Source organism: Vulpes vulpes, chromosome 12 (genome assembly GCF_048418805.1).
Source record: "Vulpes vulpes isolate BD-2025 chromosome 12, VulVul3, whole genome shotgun sequence".
NCBI lineage: Eukaryota > Metazoa > Chordata > Mammalia > Carnivora > Canidae > Vulpes > Vulpes vulpes.
The window spans coordinates 130,751,036-130,764,573 of NC_132791.1; the positions used below are offsets into that span (position 1 = coordinate 130,751,036).

The 13,538-nt window shown below is 39.9% G+C and overlaps 1 protein-coding gene across 9 annotated transcripts in view; it reads right to left on the reverse strand.

Moving 5' to 3' along the window:
* Positions 1-502: 502 nt before the first annotated feature.
* CEP126 (centrosomal protein 126) overlaps positions 503-13,538 on the reverse strand; it is a 105,860-nt gene continuing 92,824 nt past the window's right edge. For 6 of the 9 annotated variants that reach the window (XR_011995856.1, XM_026006743.2, XM_026006744.2 and 3 more), the window contains 2 exons: positions 11,297-11,361; positions 503-931 (listed from right to left, as the gene is read on the reverse strand). Coding sequence is in view for 8 of the 9 variants with exons in the window: in XM_026006743.2 (XP_025862528.2) it covers positions 869-931; positions 11,297-11,361 (128 nt within the window). In the remaining variant the exon portion in view is untranslated. The remainder of the gene's footprint in view (positions 932-11,296; positions 11,362-13,538) is intronic. The other 3 variants (XM_072729959.1, XM_072729957.1, XM_072729956.1) reach the window with 1 other exon arrangement.

Below are 13,538 nucleotides of genomic sequence, written 5' to 3' on the forward strand. Positions count from 1 at the left end.
TGGAGCACTAGGGATAAGTACGCTCCCTCCAGTGGCCAAAAGAAAAGGGCTGACAAGGTTTAAGATAGGAACCCATTGTGGGACCTGAACTCATGACCCTGAGATCAATACCTGAGCTGAGACCACAGGTCAGACGCTCCACCGACTGAGCCCCCCAGGCACCCCTAAGATGGGACCGGTATCATTGATTTTTACTCTGGCCATTCCACACTTTAGAAATGCCACTCTGCCAGCTTTCCTAGTGGGAGAGGTGAGAAATTCAACTTGAAGTAGTCCAGATGAGAGTCTGAATTGGAGACGGGTGAGGGAAGATAAAAAGATACAGGAGATCATGATGATTCTATGAAAAAACATCTAGAACCACACAAAGAGTTTCTCTTGGTTTTCTTAGTTAAAACCTCTTGGCAACACCTCCAAAGTACAGAGATCCTTTGAAGTCTTAGACAAATAGCTTTACTATTTATGCAGGATATTGATTAACCATAAACTTTTTACACCACTGTACCAAAATTTAATAGAATTTATTAGGAATTTCAGAAAAACAAAGCTTTACAACTATAGCTAATACATAATTTGAATAACAAAATATCCTGTGTTTTATTTGTAAATATAATGAATTTATTTTCAGTGGCATGCTCATTAAAAACAATGAAGCATTTCCATTCACTAAAAATGTATTTATCAATAAAATACATAACCTTATAGCATAAATGTAAACTAGTCAATTTATCTCCATTACCATGTTATGATTTACCTTTATCTTATGGTTATAGATATTAAATCAATAACAAATGCGGAAACCTATGCTATATTTTACAGGAGATTGTCCACAATCACGACTCCATGTAATACCCGCTGTTAAACTTTGTCAGTATTTTCTCTGCATTCTGGATCCAACACCTAGCGATGGGTGGCCCCTTGGCTGGCTGTTCTGTAACAGAATGGCACAATATTATTTCACTGCAGTAGTCATAGGCTTTAACACGTGGATCTCTCCACAGATGACAGATTGTAGTAACACAAGCTCACAACTCAAATTCCCAAGTACTACATATACATCAGTCTCACATTAATACCATGCCATGGAAGGCATCATACTAATTATAAAAATTCAGGATCTTCGCTCTATTGGTAAAATGTGCTTAAGAGGTGCTTTTTATCATAATCTTCTGTGTAAATGGTCAATGCAGGGAAATGCAGTTCACAGAACACCCTAGGAGTAGTTTAACAACATACATTGGGTTAAAGAAGTAAGTTGCTGGGAGGGCAATTGTTAAAAATTAATTAAATTAATAAATTCTTAAAATTTATTTTAAAAAATAAAATATTCCACAATGAAAATTCTGCTTCTAAGATTCATAGTTTTTATTTTTATTTTATTTATTATTTTTTTATAAATTTATTTTTTATTGGTGTTCAATTTGCCAACATATAGAATAACACCCAGTGCTCATCCCATCAAGTGCCCACCTCAGTGCCCATCACCCGTCACCCCCACCCCCCGCCCACCTCCCCTTCCACCACCCCTAGTTCGTTTCCCAGAGTTAGGAGTCTTTATGTTCTGTCTCCCTTTCTAAGACTCATAGTTTTTAGAATGATCATGGCAGACATATTCAGGATACCCGCCTGCAACCCTCCTAGGGTACAAGGTTTGCATGTTGTCTCTGTGAGTGCGAGAGGCTTGCAGGCAGGAAAGTGTTTTCCTCGTTCTCGTTTGGCCCTAACAGAATGCTGACATGTGGAAAGAACTCAGGCAATACCTGTTCAATGAAGAAAAACGGACCAGTATAACTTGTGCGAAAACAAAAAATCAGGCTGCTCTGGTTGCCAAAAAGAGGACACTCTAAATTCTAGATGGCGCTGAAATCAAGCCTCAAAGAAGGAGTAGGGGAGAAGCATGCAGGAAGGCAAGCCCTGAGGGGCAGTGGAGGGCTCTGCAGGGACACAGGGAGTTCTTGGGAGACCGACCTGAGCTCAGTAGCATGTGAGCGGAGGTGCGGTGGGAAGGTCATGAATGCATCATCGTTCAGGTGATGGGTAACTGCTGACGTTAGGTTTTAGGCTGGAGCCTGATCTGTTCATATTCATGTTTTGCAAAGATCATTCTGGTGGTGATGGTGTGAAAGACGCCCTGGAGAGAGCCCACATGGAGGCTGTTGAAAGGATCTAGGTGAGACACATTCTTAAAATATGACACTACCGGTAGGAATGAAGAGTGGATTTGAGGTGCATTTGTTAAGTATAATTAGGATGATTTATTGCCTGTGGGTATGTGAGAATAGAAGCCTGGATAAGACACAGATTTCTGAGAAATCTGGAGGACAATGGTGTCAAAAATTTAAATAAGAATTATAAAAGGTAGAAGAGATTTTGAGGGGAACAAGGCAAAGTGCCAATTCTAGCTCTTCCACTGGACATTTCTCAAACGTGAAAATTTTTTTTGATGTCTCTCACTTAGAAGATTAAACAAGAGTGTGCGAAGCCATTGGGCAAAGTACTTCTCAATGGCAGGAACTCCATAACAGGCTTCCTTGCTTCTTTCTAATTATAGCTCAACAATGTTCAGTTGCCTCTAACAAGTATTGATTTGATTAAATATTAACATTCACCAAAGGGCTTTGGAAGAACTCCAGAAATAGTGTTTTTTTTTTTTTTTTATGGAGCATAAAATCTTGTTTCAGATTATTTTTTTTAAAGTTTCAAGTTCAAATAAATCACCTAATTTTATTGCAGTCTGAAAAAGGCAGATAATTTGTATTCAAAGACCATGTATATGGGGCAGCTGGGCGGCTCAGTTAGTTAAGCATCTGCCTTGGGCTCAGGTCATGATTCCAGGCTCCTTGAATTGAGTCCCGCATCAGGCTCCCTGCTCAGTAGGGAGTCTGCTTCTCCCTCTGCCTGCCGCTCTGCCTACTTGTGCTGTCTCTGTCAAATACATAAAATCTTAAACAAAACAAAACAAAAAACCCCCCACAAAGACTATGTATAAATAAGTCATAAAGTCTCAAGCAATATTTTCAAGTACTTAGTAGTGTGTGCTAGTTTCTGTGAGATGGACAGGTAAGTGGAAGAACAGCCTCAAGAATATAGTTGCAAAGAAGATTAACCATGTAAAAAGACAACTAATGAAAATACCTATGGAGTAGAAGTACAAAACCAGCGATACACAGTAATGCAGTCAGAGGAGAGTGTGGTTATCATAAGTCAGATTGCTTATGGAGGGTTTCATGAGGGAAGTGACATTAAGTTGGCACTTAGGTTGGATTAAGAAAGCAGAACAGAAGTATAACTAGTGCAGTTCGGAACTGGCTGTGAAAATCAGCAAAGTATGAGCAAAACATGGGGGCAGAATAGAGTACTGCAGACTTGGAGGACAACCCATTAAATTTGCCTGGAACTGAAGATTCATAGTGTAAGAGGAGAGTCAAGTGGGACTACAAATTGTTACAAATCAAAGTTAGAATGATTCTTATTATTTACAAGGAAAAGTTATGCTTCCCATATAGATTTCACTCAAGTAATTTGAGGAACGTTTCCTTTTTTTGAGACAATGTGAACAGATAAGATGATTATAATAGAGGCAATAATGATGCCGGAACCTGAGCTGTGGTTCTCGGGAACTGTACCACAAGCTCTGTACTCAGTGCTCTACAGGAGCGACTGTCTCAGAGGATGCAGAGGGATAGGAGGGACCAGGGAAGGGACGAGGAGGAAGGGTGGGCTGGATTTTGGTCCTCTGAAATCTCAGAACAGCGCCTGCTCCAAGCTGAGTTGGCTGACGCCTGAGGCATGAGAGATGCTGAGAGACTTTCCTGCTCAAAAGTATTCCGAAATCCCACTAAAATCCCGCTTTTAGAAATTCACCAGAGTTCTTTCCAGATATTGCTTTTAAATGATTTAAATGGTTTTAAATCTTTTAAATGATTTTTTAAATGATAAATCTTTGAAAATTCATGCTAAGTTATTTAGCAATGAATATATCAGTTCACTTTTCTGCCTAGAGAAGAAACCTAAATCACCACCACCATACTCTGTGGGAGAAAAAAAAACCACAAAGGGTTACAGAATGGGGGGGGGGGCACAAAAAATGGTAACAAAAACACACCTGTGGAGGTGTAGGGTGGTGGGTTAATATAGAAACTTCACCCAGGTTGTGAATTTTCCAGAGAGATACATGATTTTTGAGAATTAAACAAAAATTCTTGAATCTTAAAGCAATGGCATTTGAGTTTGCAGTATTGGGGGAGCTGGTAGATTTATTATATAATTAATGTTGCTCTGATGAGAATTCAGTCCCTGAATTAACTACATAATAGCATGTAAATTATAAAGCTACACATATATGACACATACTATCATTTAAAAACAAAATTCTTATAAGTTAGTATGGGTGAAAACACTGGGGTGGAAATGTAAAATAAAATAAAAAACATTAATAAAAAGCTTACCTGCAACAACCCCAAACCAACAAATATTCTTGAATAGATATTTCTTTTTTTTAACAAATTAATTTTTTATTGGTGTTCAATTTACCAACATACAGAATAACACCCAGTGCTCATCCCATCAAGTGCCCCCCTCAGTGCCCGTCACCCATTCACCCCCACCCCCCACCCTCCTCCCCTTCCACCACCCCTAGTTCGTTTCCCAGAGTTAGAAGTCTTTATGTTCTGTCTCCCTTTCTGATATTTCCTACCCATTTCTTCTCCCTTCCCTTATATTCCCTTTCACTATTGTTTATATTCCCCAAATGAATGAGAACATACACTGTCCTTCTCCAATTGACTTACTTCACTCAGCATAATACCCTCCAGTTCCATCCACGTTGAAGCAAATGGTGGGTATTTGCCGTTTCTAATGGCTGAGTAATATTCCATTGGGTACATAAACCACATCTTCTTTATCCATTCATCTTTTGATGGACACCGAGGCTCCTTCCACAGTTTGGCTATTGTGGACATTGCTGCTAGAAACATCAGGGTGCAGGTGTCCCGGTGTTTCACTGCATCTGAATCTTTGGGGTAAATCCCCAGCAGTGCAATTGTAGGGTCGTAGGACAGGTCTATTCTTAATTCTTTGAGGAACCTCCACACAGTTTTCCAGAGTGGCTGCACCAGTTCACATTCCCACCAACAGTGTAAGAGGGTTCCCTTTTCTCCGCATCCTCTCCAACATTTGTGGTTTCCTGCCTTGTTAATTTTCCCCATTCTCAGTGGTGTGAGGTGGTATCTCATTGTGGTTTTGATTTGTATTTCCCTGATGGCAAGTGATGCAGAGCATTTTCTCATGTGCTTGTTGGCCATGTCTATGTCTTCCTCTGTGAGATTTCTCTTCATGTCTTTTGCCCATTTCATGATTGGATTGTTTGTTTCTTTGGTGTTGAGTTTAAGAAGTTCTTTATAGATCTTGGAAACTAGCCCTTTATCTGATAGGTCATTTGCAAATCTCTTCTCCCATTCTGTAGGTTGTCTTTTAGTTTTGTTGACAGTATCCTTTGCTGTGCAAAAGCTTCTTATCTTGATGAAGTCCCAATAGTTCATTTTTGCTTTTGTTTCTTTTGCCTTCTTGGATGTATCTTGCAAGAAGTTACTGTGGCCAAGTTCAAAAAGGGTGTTGCCTGTGTTCTCCTCTAGGATTTTGATGGAATCTTCTCTCACATTTAGATCTTTCATCCATTTTGAGTTTATCTTTGTGTATGGTGAAAGAGAGTGGTCTAGTTTCATTCTTCTGCATGTGGATGTCCAATTTTCCCAGCACCATTTATTGAAGAGACTGTCTTTCTTCCAGTGGATAGTCTTTCCTCCTTTATCGAATATTAGTTGACCATCAAGTTCAGGGTACATTTCTGGGTTCTCTATTCTGTTCCAATGATCTATGTGTCTGTTTTTGTGCCAGTACCACACTGTCTTGATGACCACAGCTTTGTAGTACAACCTGAAATCTGGCATTGTGATGCCCCCAGATATGGTTTCTTTTTTTTTAAAATTCCCCTGGCTATTCGGGGTCTTTTCTGATTCCACACAAATCTTAAAATAATTTGTTCTCTCTGAAGAAAGTCCATGGTATTTTGATAGGGATTGCATTAAACGTGTAAATTGCCCTGGGTTACATTGACATTTTCACAATATTAATTCTGTATTGGTTAGTATCTTGTTGAGAATTTTTGTATCCATGTTCATCAGGGATATTTGTCTGTAATTCTCCTTTTTGGTGGGGTCTTTGTCTGGTTTTGGAATTAAGGTGATGCTGGCCTCCTAGAACGAATTTGGAAGTACTCCATCTTTTTCTATCTTTCCTAACAGCTTTAGTAGAATAGGTATGGTTTCTTCTTTAAACGTTTGATAGAATTCTCCTGGGAAGGTATCTGGCCCTGGACTCTTGTGTCTTGGGAGGTTTTTGATGACTGCTTCCATTTCCTCCCTGGTTACTGGCCTGTTCAGGTTTTCTATTTCTTCCTGCTCCAGTTTTGGTAGTTTGTGGCTTTCCAGGGATGCGTCTATTTCTTCTAGATTTCCTAATTTATTGGCGTACAGCTGTTCATAATATGTTTTTAAAATCGTTTGTATTTCCTTGGTGTTGGTAGTGATCTCTCCTTTCTCATTCATGATTTTATTAATTTGAGTCTTCTCTCTCTTCTTTTTAATAAGGTTGGCTAATGGTTTATCTATCTTATTCATTCTTTCAAAGAACTAACTCCTGGTTCTGTTGATCTGTTCCACAGTTCTTCTGGTCTCAATTTTGTTGAGTTCTGCTCAAATTTTAATTAACTCTCTTCTGCTGGGTGTAGGATCTATCTGCTGTTTTTTTTCTAGCTCCTTTATGTGTAAGGTTAGGTTTTGTATTTGAGTTCTTTCCAGTTTTTGAATGGATGTTTGTATTGCGATGTATTTCCCCCTCAGGATTGCTTTTGCTGCATCCCAAAGATTTTGAACGGTTGTATCTTTGTTCTCATTAGTTTCCATGAATCTTTTTAATTCTTCCTTAATTTCCTGGTTGACCTTTTCATCTTTTAGCAGGATGGTCCTTAACCTCCACGTGTTTGTGGTCTTTCCAAATTTCTTGTTGTGATTAAGTTCTAATTTCAAGGCATTATGGTCTGAGAATATACAGGGGACTATCCCGATCTTTTGGTATCGGTTCAGACCCAATTTGTGACCCAGTATGTGGTCTATTCTGGAGAAAGTTCCATGTGCACTTGAGAAGAATGTGTATTCAGTTGAGTTTGGATGTAAAGTTCTGTAGATATCTGTGAAATCCATCTGGTCCAGTGTATCATTTAAAGCTCTCGTTTCTTTGGAGATGTTGTGCTTAGAAGACCTATCGAGGGTAGAAAGAGCTAGATTGAAGTCACCAAGTATAAGTGTATTATTATCTAAGTATTTCTTCAGTTCGGTTATTAATTGGTTTAAATATTTGGCAGCTCCCACATTCGGGGCATATATATTGAGGATTGTTAAGTCCTCGTTTTGGATAGGTCCTTTAAGTATGAGATAGTGTCCCTCTTCATCTCTCACTACAGTCTTCGGGGTAAATTTTAGTTTATCTGATATAAGGATGGCTACCCCTGCTTTCTTTTGAGGACCATTTGAATGGTAAATGGTTCTCCAACTTTTTATTTTCAGGTTGTAGGTGTCCTTCTGTCTAAAATGAGTCTCTTGTAGACAGCAAATAGATGGGTCCTGCTTTTTTATACAGTCTGAAACCCTGCGCCTTTTGATGGGGTCATTAAGCCCATTCACGTTCAGAGTTACTATTGACAGATATGAGTTTAGTGTCATCATGATATCTATTCAGTCCTTGTTTTTGTGGAACTTCCACTGAACTTCTTAAAGGGGAATTTTAAGAGTCCCCCTTAAAATTTCTTGCAGAGCTGGTTTGGAGGTCACATATTCTTTCAGTTCCTGCCTGTCTTGGAAGCTCTTTATCTCTCCTTCCATTTTGAATGAGAGCCTTGCTGGATAAAGTAGTCTTGGTTGCATGTTATTCACATTTAGGACCCTGAATATATCCTGCCAGCCCTTTCTGGCCTGCCAGGTGTCTGTGGAGAGCTGCAGTCTTTTAGAGAGCTCCCCCGCGGGGTATGGCGCACTCTCCCGGGGCGCAGGTGCCTGTTACTGTCCCAGGGAGCCTGAGGGCATCCCTGCCCTCCTGGGTCCGGCTCTAACTCCCTGCGGGCGCCTTTCCGCCCGGGAAGGTTGGTGCAGCTCCTGCTCCTCCGGAACGGGGCTCTCCTGGCTCCTCGCGGGGCCCCTCCCCCTTGGAGGCCTTTTGTTTATTTATTTCTTTTTCCCCGTCTTCCTACCTTGATAGAAGCGCGAACTCTTCTCACTGTAGCCTTCCAGCTGTTCTCTCTTTAAATTTCAGGCCGAATTCGTAGATTTTCAGGATGATTTGAAGGTTATCTAGGTAATTTGGTGGGGACAGGTGATTTGGGGACCCTACTCTTCCACCATCTTGCCCCTCCTCCTTGAATAGATATTTCTGCCATTACACTTGACGGGATGAGCACTGGGTGTTATTCTATATGTTGGCAAATTGAACACCAACAAAAAATAAATTTATAAAAAAAAAGATATTTCTGCCCTTATATGGAGAGATGGAGATCTTTTTTAGAAAGATCTCCATTGATGAGAACTAGACTATACCACAGTTGTCCTGGGAAAAACGAGGTAAGCTTTGGTGGCCTCTTGTGTCATATACAGAAAGTATAGGAATATGATTACATATTGCCTTTCTAGAGCTTACACATTAAATAATTTTACTTGTTTGAAATTTTGATGGAGATACAGGAACAAATTTTAAAAGCTTTCAAAAGAACAGGTGATGGGAACTAAAGACTACACTTATGATGAAGACACAAACCAAAATGTATCTAAAGCCCATTCACTTTATTCCTGGGGGAGGTACAAAGCACGTATTTAATCTTGCTTTAAACACAACTCTAAAAACTTGGACAACAGTCTTCTGAACTCAAATTATAAGCATCTCAATAGAAAACCTGAAAGCAAGATTCAGGTAGAATCAAGTAGGTGATAAAATGAAAACAAACATACTATAAGAACACAAACTTTGCATCTGTCATAAATATTAACCTGTGAGAAAACAATCAGAAAACTTCAAATCATGAGATCGTCAACAACTGGCCTGGACTCTTCAAAAGTGTCATTGTGCATGAAAGACTGGGAAAGAAGAGACTCTTCTAGGTTAAGAGACAAGAGGATGATATACAATGCATAATCCTGGGCTGCATCCTACATCCTACATCAGAGAAATAAAATAGCCACAAACGACATTTTGTTTTTGAACTGGAGAATTCTGAAATGGAGTGTGTATCAGGCAATATTATATCAATGTTAAATTTCTTGGGTGTGATAACGGTGTTGTGGTTATGCAGGAGAATGTCTGTTCTTAGAACATGTATGCTTCAGTATTTAGTGGGAAGGTATCATCTTGTCTAAAATTGAGTTTTAAACAGTTAATTAAAATGTACCTTTGTGTGTGTGTATATATGTATGAATCTCTATCCCCTCTTTTCCTCTTCTATTTATTCTATTCTTCCATCCATCCTTCCATCTATTGGATAAAGCAAGCATGACAAAATGTCAACAATCAGTGAAACCAACTGAAGTGTAAAAAAGATAAACTTTTTCATAGTAGAAAAAGGGCAAGCAAGGCTAAAATGCTCAAATCCCCATGCAGAATATGGCAAATGAAGCAATTTGGATTGGGGAGGGAGATGGGGTACTTTAACATCAGCTGTTTAATTAGGCAGTTAAAAATTCTATGATTTTATACTATTTCCCCTGAAAATAAATGGTTTCTGACCTAGGTCAGTGATGATAAAGTAAGGAAGGATAACATGTATGGAGATAAAGGGACTAACTCATGGTTACCAACTGCCATAATGAGCGGGAAAGATCTAAGAGAGGATTCCAAGCCTCTTGGTGGTCCTTCACATTTGCAACTGTTCAGCTATGAGGCAGATACTTGAGCCCTCCAACCACACGGAGTTCCAATGAGCACAGAGCGATTCTCTCTCCTTATTGGGCAGTGTTTACAGCTCATGCTCAGCCTGTTGTCTGGGGTGAGTTTTCAGGTTGAGCTGAAGTGTACCAAGGAGTGACCTCTGTTACCATGGCTATGATCTCACTAGAGTAAGATGGGAACTGTTTATGTTATAAAGAACAGAAAACTCTCACAAATTCAGACACAAATTATCACTGCAGAAATTACTGAAATTGATGAATTGGTGGGGATGAAAAACTGAGAAAAAAGCCAAACTAGTAGTATGTGAACAGCAGGAGTCAACGTGACAGTTGCCATGAGAGTTGTGTCTAACAGTCGCAGCATCATAAATGCCATGTAAAAAGGCCATTTCTGAGAACCATTAGCCTGGAGGGAAGTAAAAATCTTCAGGAGGGCAGGGGAAGCCTCTTTCTTCTTCTTCCTTACTACGTACCCAGGACAGCCAAAACTTAAAACATGGGTAAGAAATGTATGCCTTTGTTTATGTAAAAGAAATTAAGTATAGTCATGTGATCTTTTTCTTGTCAAAATTTCAGACCTGAGGGTGTATGATGACAAACAACTGAGCAAACATCCAATTACTTTTCTAATAAAACATCTCCTTGTTGAACAGCTCAGTGGAGGGCAGTGAGAGGAGAGGCAGCGTCTTTGTTTGAGCCGCCCTTTCCAACACACCTGTCTGAGCACCTCCAGCCACTTAGGATGTCCTGAGTTCCTAAGGCTGCGCTGCCCACATGGCTGTGAGCCACATTCTGGTGACTGGTACATACTCCCCATGTGTTCCTTTTGCCTGCTAGAGGGAAATCCTTAATGTAATACACTGCCATTGGTATGTGGATCTTTACCAGAATTCAATTGTCACGGTAAAGATAAAAGAAAAAAATCCAAATAACAATGTCTAGTTTTGAACTTTGAAGACATGAAAGTGGGGGGGGGGGATGTAAAATTCTTAACAATTTCCTAATTAGGCTACACATGCACAGTTATCCTAGAGGAGTACACTGATACCTGATTCCATTCCAATGAATAATGAAATATTCTGTATATAAAAAAACTTTATATTTTGATCTCTTTTCAATGAGAGGATATTAGCTGATTCTAACAAAACATATTACAGTTGAAAGTTAAAAAAATATAGTTGAAAGTTAATTGGGGAGGAAACCTCCCTAAAAGCCAACCTCAAGAAAAATTAATTTCAATACAGGATTCTTACACATGAAATCATGATATTTCCTAAAATGAGAAAAAAAAAGCTTCTTAAAATACTTACCAGAAGTGGTATTATTTGTAAGGTATTTTTGATGGATGGATTTTTGCAAATGGCTTCTTGTATATCTGAAAGAATTATGCCATGATACAAAAATAACTTAGTGATCTATATTGACAGAGAAGAACAACTAAAGAATCAGATACTAAATTCTGGTATGTTAAAATACTCAAAACAGAGTTAAGAGTTTTTTCCTATTGTGCCAGAAACCGTGTTTACAGTTATATTATGTAGGAAATAGAAGTAGTTTGCTTAAAAACAATGACATAAAACTAAAGTTGATAAAAAGGAATTCCTAATACTTTGACCATTCTACTAGAATCTTTATTTAAATACTGGGTTTTCTTTTCCATTTTTCTTTCTTCTTTTTTTAAACCAAAAGGAGATTTCATTCTTGGAGCATGTCAGGAAGGAGATGTCTGTTTAGTTGGGAAGGCACAGGAGTTGAGTGATCGGTCACCTCTGTTGCCTTTCAGGGCCTAGACTCGTCCATTGCAGGGGTCCCCGAAGAAAAGAGAACACAGCTTCAAGCAGAATGCTTTCAGGGAAGTGTTAAGTACGTGGAGTGTCTACAACAGGTGACTGAGGTTTTCAGTCTTGACCTCTCCAGCCTGCAGTGCGCAGACATGCCACCCTGGGCCTTGCAGCCCCACCCCCACCATGGGGACACCCCCTAACCCCGCAGCAGGTGTATCCCGGCCCCAGAGGAACGGACTTGCCCTTTTACCTTCCTGGGATTTGCCGCATGCGGTTCCTCTATGGTGACGTGTGTGTGCCTGGGTGGTGCTACCCTCTGCATCCTCTTGATGCACCTGGGTGGGCTAGGGGCAGATCGCTGGCCCAAAGGGTATGGAGGGTATGCTTGTGTCCTCCTGAGACTGCATCTGCTCACACCCTGGAGCATGTCACTGGGCCTCACTGGACCAGGGTGCAGGACACCTGCCTGGTGGTCATCGCACACATTTCTCTCATAGAGAAGCTCCTGTCTTCCTCTCTTGGTTCTCTAGTCTCATTTTCTTATTGATTTATAGTTCTTTACATATTTTGAATAAGAGTCCTTCTTCTATGTATTCTAAATATATTCTCTCACTTTGTGGCCTGTCTATTCATTCTTTTAATGATTTTTAAAAAAAGATTTATTAGAGAGTGAGCAAGAAGAGAGAGAGAAGAACAGGCGTGTGTGTGGGGGAGAGGGCAGAGACAGAGAGAGAGAAGCTGGAGCAGACTCCTGCCCATCAGAGAGCCAGGTGGGGCTCCATCTCATGCCCAAACCAAGAATCTATTGCTTCAGGGGCTGAGCCACCCAGATGCTCCAATGATATTCTGATATGAAGAAAAGTTTATAATTTTAACATAATTTATTTTCTCCTCTATGGATTATGTTCCTTGCACTCTAAGAAATACTTCCTTAACCTGAGGTTAGAAAAAATTTTAAATATTATCTCCTAGAAGCTTTATATATTTTACTTCATATTTAATCTTTAATCACAGTAATTTGGTACTAAGTTTTATGTATATTTGATAGCAGTTCAATTTAACCTCTGCTGGGTATCCAATTTTTCCAATATGGAGTGACAGACAATTTGTCTGAAAATAACCCCAGAAGTTCTCCTAGCCATCTGTCAGTGTGCTACCTGGGACCCCAAGCAGGCATTCGGCCCACATGAGGGGTGCTGTGTTGACTCTGGCTCCCTGTGACATGGACACCTTCTCCTCCCAGCAAAGTGGCTGCAGCTTTGCACATGGGGATTTGATGGACTGCAGACTATCCCAATGGTCTCAGTCCTCTGCTCTGTCCCCTCCCTGACCATCTTTTTCATTTCCATCCTGGGATTTCAGCTGGAAATTCTCTATCACCTATCTTCAAATTCATTCTTTCCTCAGCTGTGTTGAGTCTATTGGTGAGGTGATATTTTTCATTTTTCTCTCTCATGTGTCCATCTGACTCTGTTTCCATATCTTTTTGAGATTCCCCATGTGTTCATGCACATCTCTTTTCTTTCTTTAGCATGTTAGTCACAGTCATTTAAAATTACCCACCTGAGACTTCCAATGTCTGAGTCATCTCTGTGTCTCCGTCTGCGGATTGCTTTGTCCCTTGACAATATTTTCCTTGCTTTTTTTTTTTTTTTTTGGTGTCTCTTCATATTTGACTGACTGCTAAACTTTATGTTTAGAAGTGGTTACTAAGGCAAATTGTACTCATGCCTTGACATGGCTGTGCCTCCTCTGCTAGGCAGCTGGA